Here is a 15,375-nt window from a genome sequence, read left to right as displayed (position 1 = left end):
GGATAATGCCTTCAATGGCTAACCAGAAGGTTGGAGGTTTGAGTCTACCCAGAGGTACCTCAGAAGAGAGGCCTGGTGACCTACTTCTGAAAAATCAACGATTGAAAACCCTATGGAGCACAGTTCTACTCTGACACACCTGGGGTTGCCACAAGTAGGAATCCACTCGACTATAACTGGTTGTTTATTGTACCACGCTTGTGCCTGGTACTAAGCAAACACCCAAGAGATGTTTGTTGATTGAATAAATGAATACTAGCTAACATCCATTGAGTGGTTACTATGTGTCTAACATGGCTCTATGCACTTTTCATATTAACTCATCTAACCTTCAAAACAACCCTATAAAGCAGGGATCATTATCATCCCCATTTTACAGATGAGGAAACTAAGGCACAAAGAGGGTACATCCTTCCCCAACGGACACAGGAGTGGTAAAAGATTTGATTGGAACCCAGGCGGGGTGGCTCTGTAGTTTGCACACTTAACCACGCTGCCACTCTGTAAAAAACTAGGAAAGGGCACGACACACACAGGTGCTGCCATGCCCCCTCCGCTCTCATTCAAGCAAAGGCCCTACTCCCCATAGCTTGACAACAGCCTTGTTCATAGAAGCACCGAGAATCAGGTATGTCCCTGTGCCTACCCTCAGCACCAAACCAAACCCACTGCCATGGAGTCGATCCCAACTCACAGCGACCCTATAGGACAGAATAGAACTGCCCCATAGAGTTTTCAAAGAGCGCCTGGTGGATTCAAACTGATGACCTTTTGGTTAGCAGCCATAGCTGTCAGCCACTATGCTACCAGGCAGCACAGTGTACCCTGTAATCCCCTTTCCCCAGCAGATGCCATATTCAGTCCAAACAGCTCGGCAGCCCAGTGATACCCAGTCTCTCCCCAGCACCGTGGTCACCTCAAGTGGTTCTGAGCTCCTCTTCTACCCTGTGCCATCCCTCCTCCCATCCCTTCCTGCCTCCACCCCTAAGTCCATCAGACCAAAGGGGTCACCAAAACGGTTGTGAGGACAGAAGACGTGTCTGCGGTGGTATGAGTCACAGGACACTTGTTTGAACTGACGACCACTTGGGGTGGAGGCAGGAATATCATCTTTATACTACAATCTAGAAATGTGAGGCTGGGAGAGTCTCGGGGCATACATAATTTGTAAGACCCCCTGCAAAATGAAAATGTGGGTCGGTCCCCTTGTTCACACATTATTAAGAATTTTTAGATGGCGATAACAGAGCTTTAACCCAAGCATGGGGTCCTTCTAAACATGGGCCCTGTGACTGCACGGGTAAAGTCACCCAGCTCTCAAAAGCTGAAGCCAGGCAACCATGTTGGGGGAATTGGGGAACAGGGTGGCCTGAGGGGTGAGCTGGTTCCCGGCTCTGACTCCTCTGGGTCCTCAGCTCCTGTGTGCCCCCAAGTAAGTGAGGGCGGGAGCCTAGGCCCTGTCCCAATTCTCGTTCTCTCCTGCTTTTGTCCCAGACAATAGGCCCCTTCCTTTCTTGTCTCCTCCCAGTCTCCTAATCTGCTCCGTCCACCACAAAGGCAGGGGATTAGTTTACTGTCCCTTCCCTGCCTCAACTCTCACAATCCCTGGACACTTGATCCAGCTCCACCCCCCACCCCCATCCTCAAACACCCCCACCCCTGGGCTGCCCCAGATCTGGAGCTGAGGTGGAGGGAGCAAAGGAAATGCATAGACTTGTACTGTGTATGGCCTGTCCAGAGCACCCCCTGCAGGTAGAGGCCTGTACTAGGGGTTTGTGTGTGTGTGTGTGTGTGTGTGTGTGTGTGTGTGTGTGTGTGTGGTGAAGTGATCCTGAGGAAAAGGGAACCACAAGCACAGACCCTGCCTTCAGGAAGCTCCCAGGCTGAAGGCAGAGACATTGCACCTACCCTAAGAGGGCTCCCCCCTCAGCTGATGTAAACAGACCTGGCTCCTGCCCTCTGGGAGGGCCAAATGTAATGAGGCAGAGAGCTCCTGTCAGACGGATGGGCACACACCCTACACAGTCATAAGATGCACTAAGCCCCTTGCCAACAAATTAATTCTGACTCATAGAGACCCTTCTATAAGATAGAGCAGAACTGCCCCATAGGGTTTCCAAAGCTGTAATCTTTATGGGAAGCAGACTGCCACATCTTTCTCCCGTGGAGCAGCTGATGGGTTCGAACCACTGACCTTTTGGTTAGCGACAGAGCGCTTAACCACTGCACCACCAGGGCTCCATAAGGTATGCCCTACTACCTGATATTTTTATGAGAAAGGAAATAGCATCCCTTATGTGTTAAAACCTCCCCCAAGCAGGATCTTGTTTAACACAAGGACTTCATCACAGAGAGATGATTATCCCACTGTACAAAGGAGTGTCAACCTAGGTCTTCCCGCTCCTTTGTTATTGTTAGGTGCCGAGTCGGACAGAGTTAGGACAGAGTAGAACTGCCCCACAGTGTTTCCAAGGAGTGTCGGGTGGATTTGAACTGCCAACCTTTTGGTTAGCGGCGGAGCTCTTAACCACTATACCACCAGGGCTCCTTCCAGCTCCTAGGCCTGTGGCTTTCCTCTGCTCCACACTGCCTCTTCAGGGGCTCCTGCCCTGTCACATCAGTTCTGTGCGAGCTTCCCCTCCTCTGTGCCTCTGCCCTTCTGCCTGTTATCTGGACCTGTCTGGTGGCACTTCTCACTTCCCTTAATGAGCCACAGTTATTTATGTACTTGTCTTATCTTCCCTCTGAGCCGCAAGGCAAAGGAAAGAGCTTGGCCTTTGGAGTCCCCCAAGCCTCACTCCAGCCCTGGCTCTGTCCTCCCGCTGTGTGCAGAGGGATCACAATGGTGCCTGCCTCACGAGAACTGTTGGGGGAACTCAAGAGAAAGCACTCAGTACAGTGCCTCCCATACAGCAGACCTTTAATCCATGCTTGTCGAATGAATGAATACATAAATGAATAAATGTATCTCTCAACAGCCCTGGGAGTTCCAGTGGCATTATCACTGTTAACACAGGGGGGCCTGCAGCATAAGTTAGGGTAGGAGGTGGTACCTTAATCCACAGTGTGTTGATGGCAACTGAGGCTTGAACACACTCTAAAACCAAAAAAAAAAAGTTGTCTTCAAGTTGATTTCAACTCATGGTGACCCTATGTGTGTCAGAGTAGAACTGCTCCATAGGGTTTTCAGTGCTTGTGATCTCTCAGAAGCAGATCACCAGATCTTTCCTTCCAAGTGTCTCTGAGTGGACTCAAACCACCAACCTTTCGGTTAGTAGACAAGGGCTTTGCCATTTGTGCCACCCAGGGATTCCTAACTACACTTTACACACAGGGATATCCCCCTCAACCCGGTATAGTCTTTCTGTGCACAAATGAACACTGAGTCAACTGGGAGACACCCAGAGACATGGAGGAAAAAGACTCCTCAAACCAGGTCAACCTGGGAAGGCTTCCTTCTTCCAGGAAGTGTTAAAAGCCTCTCAGTGTCTGCTGCCTTTGGCTTGTTTCCCAAGAGCCAATGATAACTTAGGTAGGGAACAGTTCAAACTTGCAAATCACCCAGAGAGTTGGAATAAACCTGGGGAGACTTGGTCCCCATTTCCCCATCTCCCTATAAGGAAGCACCCCTCCCTGCCCTGCAGCAACCCCAGAGATGTCTTGGTCTGGGCGGTAGGTGGTACCCCCTCTCTGCTCCACCTCCCCTCATTAGCCCATCTGCTTTGGCTTTGGGCCTGGGGACCACATCCAAGTCCCTGACACTGGTGCAAAGTAAAGCACTTACCAGCCTCTGCCACCCGCCTCAGTCTGGTCACTCTCAGGAACACCCCTACCTCCTCCAGCACCCCCGAGGGCAAAGAGATGGGAGCGGTGGAAGGAGAGAGGGAGAAGAGAGTTGTGCTCTAGAATGGACCCTCTGGGGCTCACTCCTGGCAAAGCCCTAGGTTGGCAGAGTTGACTAGGTGACATGTAGTGTCTACCTCAATTGCCCTGTGCCTCCAAGTGCCTCTCCCAAGAGGCGTTTGAATGGATAAGTACAATAGGATTCCTGCACCAAGAAGCTCCTAGACCAGGGGAAGATTAATGACAAGGTCCTTCCTCCAGAGCCAACAGAGAGAGAAAGCCTTCCCCTGGAGCTCGCATCCTGAGTTCGAACTTCTAGCCTACTAGACTATGAGAGAATAAACTGTCTAAGCCATCCACATGTGGTATTTCTGTTATAGCAGCACTAGATGATTAAGACAGGCAGTAAAGTACAATGGTTAGGAGCACCAGCAATTACTAGTTGATGATGGCCTTGGGCAAGCTCCTTAACATCAAAAACCCTCAGTTTTCTCATCTGTAGTACTGCCTCAGAGGGTTTATATGAGATCATGCAGGCAAAGTGCTTAGCACTTAACACATGCCATCATTCAGTAACTGTTGCCTGCTGCTGTTATTGGTGGCAGGGTGGTAGGAGGTCTCTCTACCTAAGAACCGGTGGGGGACTTGCTTGGTGGGCCTCAAGAACGGACCTTTCTGACAGTGTTTCCCTGGAAAAAAGATCACAGTTCAGGGAATGGAAACCTCAACCAGGAAGGCATGCTCCCAGGCACTGGGGCAGGCAGGAGGAGGCAGAAAGATGGCCACAAAGGGCTTCCCTGGCCCCAGCCTCAGGTTCCACGTCTCACAACTAATCAGAGGGACCCTGGCCCCCCAGAGCTGGAAAGAGTTCAAGACAGAGGGCAAAGGCCTCCCTTATAGGCCTCTGCAAGGGAGGGAACATAGTGACAGAGAAGAGAGGGCTGAGAACGGGACAAGGGAAACCTTGGCTCTGGAGATGCCCTGTTGTGGAGCAGCCAGGCTCAGCCCCCACCTGCCTGCCCGCCCTCTGTGGCCCGCCCTGGCATGGCTGGGGGGGGCACAGTTCCAACCCCTGAGCTCTCTCCGCTACTTTGTCCTTTTGGTGCTTCCAAAATAACTCTCTGCTCACTGCTCCAATGTGGCCTCTGGGTGTTCCTCTCCTCCTGGGACCTGCTCTCCCACATCTGAAGGGCAGGAGGAGAGAGTTGAATTGTCGTTAGATTTGGGGACCACCTCCTTTTTACCAAGAAACTAGGTTAGCACAAAAAGGTTCCCACAATTCTGAGAACCCCTGAGCCAGTGATTCCAATTTCAATTCGGCTAAAAGAAGTTGTTATTTCCAGTATGGGGGAGGGGTGGGAAATTTCTCCCTCACCCCCATCTCTCATACCTTTCCAAGGTGTCCATAACCCCAGTGGGACTCCTTGTCCTTGGCCCTGCTCCCAATAGAGTGAGTTACTAGCCTAAGGTCACACAACCCATTAGGGATGAGCCCAGAGGACGATACCGCTCCTTGGGGCATGTCCCAGGGCAGAAATGAACCCGCCCCCTCCTTTCCTTGGGGTACTCCAGAGAAGATCCTAATTCTGAGGAACTCCATTTCTGGGGAAAAGCTGAACTCTCCAGACAGTGCTGACCTGGAAGCCCAGACTTCCTCTTTGGAGAGTTTGCCATCAAGCTCCGGATCTGGCTCCATCTCCTCCAGGCATCCCTACGAGGAAGATCATGGCCTTCTCATCCCAGCCCAGCAGCCCAAAAGCAGAATTGGCTCCTTGTAAACCGATTTCCCCAAAAGTCAATAGGAAAGGGCTTTATCATAAAGAGCTCCTGGGTGGGGCAAACAGTTAATGCGTTCAGCTGGTAACCAAAACGCTGGAAGTTCAAGTTCACCCAGAGGGACCTCAGAAGAAAAAGCAGCCACTGAAAACCCTATGGAGCGCAGTTCTACTCTGACACACGTGAGTTGCCATGAGTTGGAGTCAACTCCACAGCGACTGGTTTGGTTTGGCTTTTTGTGTTAGTAGGGAAGGAAGAAGGAAGGGAAGGAAGGAGGACAATCGGATGGGGATCCAGTAGATTAGACTCCGGCATCCTAAATCTCAGACCCGGAAAAAACCCTGAGGTCCAATCCCCACCCTGTCGCTAGGAGCTGTTTCCCTGGACAAGTTGCGTTACCTTTCTAGACCTCAGTTAGCTCATTTGTAGTTGAAGGAGTTGAGAAAAACAGAATTTATGGCAAACGTTTTGTTTTTGAGCTTGTGATACAAAAGGCACCATGCTTTGCGTTGTTTGATTCACTCCTCCCCACGACCCTTTAAGATGAGTACTATTAGTGTTCCCATCTTAAAGATGAAGACACCGGGGCTTTGGAGAGGTTAAGGGATTTGCCCAAAGACACACAGCTAAGACGCCATGGAGCTGACACTCAAGCCCATGAGTGCAGGACTCCAAAGCCCATGACTTTCATGTGTCCCGGTCCAGCTCCCCACTTGGTGCTCTCTCCTGTGCCCTGCCTGTCTCTCTCCCTGGTGGGCATGGGTCACTGGGAGAAGCAGGCTGCAGCACGTGTGCGTCCATCAGGGTTGAAAGCCCATGGAATGGGGGGAAGGCGGGCTTGAGTGGGGGTGGGCTGGAGGCCAACTCTGCTCTGAGCCAGGCTTTCTTCTCCTCCGCCAGCCGCCCCACCCTGCCGCACCCCATGCCCGCTGCTGCCAGAGCCAAGAGGTTTCCTTTTTCTTTTGCCTAGAGCTGTTTCCTGCCTTTCCTTTTAACTGGGGTGTTGGTTCCCCCACACACTCACCCTCCTCCAGTGACCCCCTCAAGGTCTGACTTCTGATGGCCCTGGCCTCCCAAGCCCCACTTTGGAGTAAGGCTGGCACAGGAGGTCCACAGACGACCCTATTTCCTGAAGCCCCTCTCCCCCTCCTTCGCTCTTCTTCTGTGGGCCCTGGTCTGGGCGCTGCCTAGATCTCCTCGTTCTTCTCTCCTTCCCTTCCCCCACCACCTGGTGCCAAGCAGTTCTTCCCAGGGAACTTTCTCATGCTGCCTCTTCCACTCGCTGGTTTTTCAGCCAAAACTTTTGGACACTGGGGTCCAGAAATCTCTTGGCACTTGCACAGATCACACAGCAACTGTGAGACTGGGAATTAGAAGTCACAAACCCCAAGTTTCAGGGGTCCCTGAGCTCTTAGGATCTGTTAGAAAAGGAAATTAAGTCCGGATCAGGAAGGTAGACTTGGAGGTGAGAAGCGAGGCCTGGTACATCCTTCCCAGACACACCCTCCCCTAGGCTACTTTCCTCCACAGAGGCCACAGGCTTCTCTGCTTCCTCACATCACAGCCCCCACAACAGTCCATCTGGAAGATGTGTGGAGCAGGTTGGGGGCTTGCATCAGTTGCTCCCTTCCTCTCCTCCCCTCCCATGAAGCTCTAAGACTGCACCAGCCAGCAGAAAACTAAAGCTATTCCTGGTCTCCAGGACAGCTGTCTCCTCTGTCTCCTTCTTATGAACCACTTTCTCTCCTCCACAGCCCCCCAACACACACACACACACACACACACACACCCCATCACACAACTTTCACAGAACAACACTGCTCCTCTCCTTCCAGTGCTGGTTCCACGATCTCCTCCAGAAAGACTTCCATGACCAACCCTTCCTGGCCCTGGTCACCCAAATAGCAACACAGGCTAACATTTAGTGAGCTTTTCCCACATGCCAGACACCATAGTGTCCACTTCCGTGGATCCATACAACAACCCTATGGGTAGCTATTAGCTCTATTTACAGATGAGGAAACTGAGTCACAGAGAGGTTAATCAACTGTCCCAAGTTCACAGCTAGTAAGTGACTACTCAAGCCCTGTTCTGTTGTGATCAGTGTCTGTTCTTTTAAGCCCTGTGCTCTCTCTTCCCCAGCATCCTGCCTCTATCTCTTTGGTCATAGACATCCCCAGGCGGCCTTGAGGAGGATGCATATTACCCTGAATCTACATGCACACACACACACACACACATGCAATCATGCACGCACCTCATCTGACCCTTTCAAAAAGTTCAATGTTTATCACAGGTAGCCTTAAAGGGAGTGAAGTCCCAGGAAGGCAACAAGCAGCTCAATGTGGGGTTTGCCTGATGGCAGTGGGTGATGGAAATGGTGCTTAGGGGTAACTGCAAGTTTACGAGCCTCAGGCCTTTTCCAGCTAGCTGCCCAAGGCACCTTTCCTCATGCCATCTGTGTCCTGATACTGCTTACCTTTGGGGGTAAAAGGAAGGGCTCAGAGTAACTACCCAGATTCTCCTTCTCAGGGACAACACGAAATATTATTGCCAACAGGTTTTGTTGTCTGTATATTCCGGCCTCATTGGTGTATATGTGATGGGAGACAGCAAGGGGCACGGTGCCTTCTCAGCACTGTCACACTGGACCCCCCAGAATCAGGGGCTCATCTCCCCCCTGGGTCCTACTGATCCCAGAACTGGCCCCACCCAGGGAGAACATCCAAACCCCAGTAAGCCTCAATGAGACCGCAGTTTGGGAGGAGGTTTAAGGAGGGAGGAAAGGAGGGAGGGAAGGAGGAAGGGAGGGAGGGAAGAAGGGAGGGAGGGAAGAAGGGAGGGAGGGAAGAAGGGAGGGAGGGAGGGAGGGAGGGAGGGAGGGAGGGAGGGAGGGAGGGAGGGAGGAAGGAAGGAAGGAAGGAAGGAAGGAAGGAAGGAAGGAAGGAAGGAAGGAAGGAAGGAAGGAAGGAAGGAAGGAAGGAAGGAAGGAAGGAAGGAAGGAAGGAAGGAAGGAAGGAAGGAAGGAAGGAAGGAAGGAAGGAAGGAAGGAAGGAAGGAAGGAAGGAAGGGAGAAGGGAAAAAAAAAAAAGAAAAGGCACTTGAAGGATTGTGAGTATTTGCAGTCTGTCCTCCCAAACCTGAGCAAACAGGGCCAGCATCAGGGCTCAAAGTGGAATAATTTTGGACTTGAATGTCAAAGCAAAGAATACCAGTTGGATATAAAGACGACTTAACGGTCTTCCCTAGAACCAAGATGGAGGGAGTTGGAGGCATCTACAACAAGAAAGACATTGGCTAGAAGGAAGGACTCTCACCCGCCTGGGGTAGAAAGCCAAGGTGAAGTAATGGTTATTGGGGCAGGGTTAAGGAACACATAAGAGGGCCTACGGGTATCTTCTGGAGCCCACAGTTCCTTGATGCCCCCTATGGTTCAGCCTATGGCTTCTTCTAAGCATCTCCAAGTACACTACCCGTTCCAGTATTTTAATCTTACCTTTTTACCTTCTCAACATCGTCAGGAGGATCTAGTGCTCACATCCCTTCACCAATCCCAATCCCCAATATTCACGACCTCGTTGAATCCCAAGTCCCTGCAACTAGCCAACCACTGATCAAGACCAGCATCTTGCAGTCACCCAACCCCCCACCCACCCCACACCACTCTTCCTCCTGCCGCAAAAGTTTCACACTTGTCTGCCTCGGCTCAGCTTCCCTCCTGTGTGAGAACTGGTAGCTTATCTCCACCTCCACTGAGCACTGAGGCGGAGGCATCGTAACAACAGCTACCATTTACATGTCAACTCCTCTGTGCCGGGCACTGTGCTGGGTGCGTCATACCTACCTGCCATCTCACGTAATCCTCCCAGCCACCTGCTTCTCCCTGGGTGCACATGAAGAGCCTGAGGCTGAGTTGGAGGAGTTCAATGATTCTCAGTAAGTGGTAGAGCCAGGAAGAAACCAAGGTTTGAGTGGCAAAGACAGAAAGGCACCACTGGTTATACCACCCAATACAAATGCGCATAGTCTGCAAGTGCTGGGTGCTTCTTTAACTGGCTACAGCGGGCAAGACCAGGTTGGGCATTTCCAAACATTGCTGAGAATGAGCTCCAAGGCCTTCCTGTCCTGATTCTTTTCAGTAAAAATCCTCACCCCCACGTCTCCCTCAAATGCTAGGCTGCTCTCCTGAGAGAGCAAAGAAGGCTCCTCCTCTGAGCCAGCCTCGGGAGAGCTGCTGCCATCAGGAACCCCTTCTCTATGTACCATCCAGATGCGGTCCCTCCATGGCCCGAGGCAGAAGGCAGTTGACTGGTCCTGTCCCACCTCTTGCCAATATGCCACACCTCATTGCTAAATTCCCCGCATTCAAGGGCAGATTAGCCAATAGGCAAGGTAAGCACAATTTCACATTTTTCACCACATCAGAGACTCTGCTTCTAGGTATGGCTGGCATCTGTCTCTCCCAACCCCACTGCACCTCCCTACAGAATCAAAGCCTCTTTTCAAATTTATAACCCATGACAGGGGTGGATGACCCAGTAAGCAAGATAAGCACTTACTAATCTGTAGTGAACAATTTCACTACAGATGATCTGGTAAGCAAGGTAAGCACCATGCTTACCTTGCCTATTGGATAATCCATCCCTGCCTGAATTGTCTCAGGACCCATACTCCTTCCCCTCCCCTCCCTGATTCTCAGAGGCCTGATCTGAGGTTGGAAGAGAGGGGCTTTCTCAGTCTGCAGGGAGACCCAAGACCAGCTCAGAAAATCCCACCTCCATTGAACCCAAATGCAGACCTCACAGCTTCAAGGGAATGTGGACGAGACGGTGGGAAAAAATCTTCCATCTGCGTGGATGGTGGGGCCCTTGAATTCCAAAAGTGGCATTGTACCTCTCCCTCCCCAAGTCCTTCCAGAAAAAAAAAAATAATAATAATCCATTAGCCTAGGAAGACTTAGGTTCTACAGGCCAGCTCACCTCTGAAGGCCCTATCTCCCCTGCCCCCTCAACCTGGGCACTGGACCTTCTGCTCCCCAGAAACCAAAACAAAATCCATTGTCGAGTCGATTCTGACTCATAGCGATCCTATAGGACAGAGCAGAACTGCTCCGTAGAGTTTCCAAGGAGTCGCTTTTGGATTCGAACTGCTGACCTTTTAGTTAGCAGCTGAGCTCTTAACCACTGCGCCACCAGGTCTCTGAGAAAGGCTCTAGAGAAGTACATTTTCAAACTCTTTTTAGGCACAACACTGTCTTCAAACTAAACAATGTCATATATAAAAGGCTAGAAGTGGGCTACTCTGGGGGCTGCAGGGGTGGGGGTGAGAGTCTGCCCTCCTCTGCCAGCTGCTGAGGGCCATCACAGCTGCACTGGGCTCGGATGAATAGAGTTTGCCTTGTAGCCTGTGTTGGCTTCTGCCTTCAGCCCCTGGACCATGAAGAACCCATTTGCCCTTCTGGAGTACAGGCATTATTCTCTCCCTCTTACTCCCTCCCCTGTCCCAGAGCCTGTGCCAACTGGGGACAGAGAGATTGGGAGGGGAGCCCCATGATGGGTTACAATTCAGGACCACCACACCCCACTAGGACACTCCCCAGTACTGAAGGCCCTGGTCCCATTTAGCGCAAGAAACTCTGGCCAGCCCAGCTTCCCTCTTCCTCAGAGCTCCCAAGTCCTGGAATCCCAAAGCCTCTCTCAGTGAGAAGGAGCTGCAGGATACCACACCTGAGGCAGACCTCCTTACCCCCTCAGACTTTCCCACCTGCTTAAGACAAGAGGGTGATCAGCCTGGGCATGGCTGGTCTGAAGGAGGCTTCCCTTCCCCAGAGCAGGGGGGAGGTAGGTGGTCTGGAATGTGGTCTCACAACCTCCTCCTGCCCAGGGGGCACGAAGCCAGAGCCCCCAGCCCTCAGGCTCTAAGGGGAAAGCACCTCTGAGCCACCCTCAGAACAGCTGCCCCCAATAGGGTCCCCTTCACGCCCCATCTCACCCCAACTGGGACTCTAAAAATGGTTCTCTGGTTTTCAGCCTCGGCGCCTGCCCACAAATTAGTGTCTCCAACACAGCCTCTCAGGACACGACTTCAGGGAGGCCCCAGGGGGAACCAGGAGGCCTCAGCAAAGGGAGATGGTGTTGGCAGGGTCCCTTTCTGAGGGGACAAGGGTGGGTAAGCTCCCTCTCCCAGTTGCTAGGACACCCCCCAAAGCCACTCAGCCTCAGTATGACAGCTCTGTTGTCCTTGCCATGGCAGAGAACAGACAACCTCTGCACCCACGGTAACTCCCTCCCTGCACCTCCACCCCCAGTTCAGTCAGCTTTGCCCTCAGGGCTGTCCTGCTGGAGAAAGAGGAGGCAGGGGCGAAGCACCAGGCAAGCCTGGACTCCCAGAAGGTGAACTCACAAACACCTTGACCAACCGGGAAACCAAGCTGAGGAGAGGGGAAGCCTGGGCTCCCAGCTGTCTAATCTTTCTTCTCAGACTCCTCTCCTCAACCCCACAGCAGTCGACTTGGAATAGGAAAAGCCCTCCCGGGGTGCCCATGCTGCGATGCCTCAGGACCCCACCTGGGCAGGTGCCCCCCACTGAGGCCCAGGCAGGGCATCAGCGGGCGGCCAGGCGGGAGCAGGGAGGGCAGTGCCGGGCGCCTACTCACAGAGAAGCCGTCAGGGCGTCCACGTCCCCCGGCACGGCGGACAGCCCGAGCTCAGAGCAGTCGGCAGCCAGCATGATGCCGTCCCCCTGGCAGTGGCAGGAGGCTGGGCAGGCGGCGGGCCCCTGGCCCGGCTGAGGGGCACCGCCGACGCGCGGGGAGGCGCACAGCGCGGCGCACAGGACGGCGCACAGCCACAGCACCCGGACCGCGGGCCGGCTGGGCATCTCGGCGGCCGGGCGGCTAGGGCACCTGGCGCGGACGGGCGAGCGCACCAGCTCGCCTCCTGCTCCCGCGCCAGGCAGCGGGCTCCGCCGTCGGTGGGGACAGCCCGCGGGCTCTGCTTGGCGTCGGCGGCGGCGGCGGGAGCGCTGGGACGATGCAGTCAGAGAGGAGCAGGCATTGTTGAGTGATCTTCGTTATTCAGTCTCACAGGCTGGGCTTGGCAAGGGAGGGCGACACAGGCGGAGGAGGAGTCAAGGAAACTTTCTACGCTGCAGCTAGCTCCCCTACTCTTCTCTCCTTCCTTCCTTCCGAGCTGGCAGGAATTTCATCCAGGAAAGAAAAAAAAAAGGTGGGGTGGGGGGGGTGGGAGGGAAGCAAAGAAACCCAAAGCAAGCAAAGCCCAGCATGTCAAGGACCTGCAATTGTTTGGAAGCGGTGTCCCAGAAGGGAACCTGGGCCACTGAGGCTGAGGACCCTCTTGCCTTTGGAGACACTCAGGGGGTCACACACGGAAGCTGGAGGAGGCCCTTCGGAAGAGACCTTAGAGTTTCCATATGCCCCCAACCCCTCTACCACGTTTTACACTTGAGGAACTGAAACCTAAGAGGTGAAGTGACTTGTTTAAGGTCACACAGCAGATGAGAGGCAGCACCAGAACTGGAACTCAGGGTCAGCCCTCTGGGGCGGGGGGGGGGGGGGGGGGGGGGCAGGAGCATGGAGTAAGAAGTTGTCAAAAGCAGTCAGGTTGTGGCAAGCTCTCACAGGTTGGGATGAGGGGCACTAAGCAGTAAGGGGTTGCCTTCCCCCTGAGGGGACATGCCCTGATACCAAAGAAACAGATGCGGATTTCCACCCACTGAACGTCCTTTGTATGCATGGTTAAGTCGCAAGGGTCACCCTGATCCCTGCTCCAGGGACCCAGAGTGACCCAGGGATTCTGCCCAGCTGGGTGTCAGAGGCTGCCTAAAAGTCAGCCAGTTGGCGCCACCTGGGGGCTCAGTGCTGCAGCTCAACCACCCTGAGACTGGGATCCCAGGACCTGGGGGTGCATAGGTGCTAAAACTGGGCTCAAGGCTCTGTTTTATTCTTAGACCAGGCTGGACTGCCTTCATGTAGCCTCTTGTTTTCTCTGGTCTCTCCCACACAGAGCCAAGCCCCAGTGCAGAGCTGGAGTGGGCTATGCCTCCCTCCTCCCACACTTCACCCTGTCTCCTCATGGTCCACCCACCCAGAGTAGACACCAGAAGCCTGGGACCTCAGAGGCATCCAAGCTTCCTTCCATCCCACACTGCCAGGATCTTCTCACCAACCCCGTCCCACTCTCCTACTCCTAATGACTTTGCAGGGACACCAAGAAACCAGCAGGCCCTGACCTAAGCCTCCCGTTTGGGCCATGGCCCTGAATGTGGAAGATGAGCCTCCTGGGGGGCCTGAGAATGGTCTGCACAACGAGAAAGACCCACAGCTAGGAGCATCCCTGCTCTGAGGCACATGCTGCTGCTCATCTGCTGTGTGTCCTTAAAAGTCACCCCTCTTAAGGTTTCCATTTCTGCCTCAGGTCGGCCTGCATCTCTGGTCTCACTCATCCAGACATTGGCTCCCTGCTCCCCACCCCGAACCTGTTTGTAGCTCTCCCCACTCCAGTGTATGGGATCAGGTTAGAAACACCATGATGGAGCCTGGTCTTGACCTTAGCAGGATCTCCTCTGGGGCGGCTCAGAGCTAAGTCTCCAGCCTGTCCACTGGAAGATCATTATGAGACCAACCCCATCCTGATGAACATAGTGTGTGAAGATGATGTCAACATTCAGTCCTCCTAGGGGAGCCTTGGAGCCTGACCCCATTTAGGGAAACCTCCCGATTGAACTGAAAGCCTTACCTCTGTTCCATTTCTCCAACCAGGCCTGAGAGGGGCCCTCCCCTGTCCCCTGATCCCTTGCACATTCTAGGAACTCCCTTTGGCCAATGAGAGCTCTGATCCCTCTCCATCTGTGACTCTCAGTCCATTTCAGAGATCTTGCTCTGATTTGTCCAGGCACTCTCAGTATCCACCCAGGGCCCTCCACCAAGGGCCTCCCAATGCCCGGCATCGTGTCTTCAGGTATCCTGCCAACCAGAACCTGCAGTCTGACCAGAGGGGCCACAGGAGCTCACGAGGCCATCAGTGATCATGTCACATGGAGTGCAATACAGCCCTAAAGTGTGTGGGAGAGAGTGCTTTCCCTTGGGGCCTCGTCCCCACCCTCCTTCCTGGTTTTTAGTTTCTCCTCCTGGTTTTATCCTTCCCCAGATGCCCTCACTACTTTCTTTCCCACCTCCCTGCTCTGTGGAGGGGAGGAAGGAGGAGAGCTCCAAGGAGCAACTCTAGCCTGAGGGCAGCCTCCATGGGAGCAGTGATGCCTCAGGCTCCTGCCTCCCCAGTCAAGGTATGGCTGCCAGGGAGAGGTAGCAGGCACTGGCTGAGGGTAGCCTCTGGGGACTCTGACAGGAAGCAAAGGCTGGGGATGGCAGGGAAGAGATTCAGGAAGCAGGGAAGTTCTACTATATGCAGGGCTGGCAGGTAGGAAGGGGACTACTGAGTAGATGGGACCCTGAATCGAGAGCTTGGCACCACAGGACACTAGAGGTGGAGAGACTGAAGTCTGAGGAAACTGAGAAATTGGAGGAATAGGGGTAGGGAACTCTTGGGGAAAGCCAACAGCAAGCAGGCTGCGAGTCGGCCAGTTCAGCCAGGCCCCAGGACCGGCCTGTCAGCCCTGCTCCATGGTGGCTCCAGAGACCCTTCGCTGGGCCCCATGCCCCTCAAGTCTTCACAGCCATTTTTTTCCCTCCTCAGCAGATGGGTGACAGAACACACTCAGCTTCAAGCTTGTCCACAC

General features: G+C 53.6%; 1 protein-coding gene across 1 annotated transcript in view; it reads right to left on the bottom strand.

Moving 5' to 3' along the window:
• LGR6 (leucine rich repeat containing G protein-coupled receptor 6) overlaps positions 1-12,498 on the bottom strand; it is a 144,510-nt gene extending 132,012 nt beyond the window's left edge. Inside the window, exon 1 of the mRNA XM_049858021.1 lies at positions 12,275-12,498. Coding sequence (XP_049713978.1) covers positions 12,275-12,498 — 224 coding nt within the window. The remainder of the gene's footprint in view (positions 1-12,274) is intronic.
• Positions 12,499-15,375: the final 2,877 nt, after the last annotated feature.

The sequence above is a fragment of the Elephas maximus genome, chromosome 18 (genome assembly GCF_024166365.1).
Source record: "Elephas maximus indicus isolate mEleMax1 chromosome 18, mEleMax1 primary haplotype, whole genome shotgun sequence".
Lineage (NCBI taxonomy): Eukaryota > Metazoa > Chordata > Mammalia > Proboscidea > Elephantidae > Elephas > Elephas maximus.
Note: the sequence above shows the minus strand (reverse complement) of the source record. Positions and strands in the feature narration are given on the sequence as shown.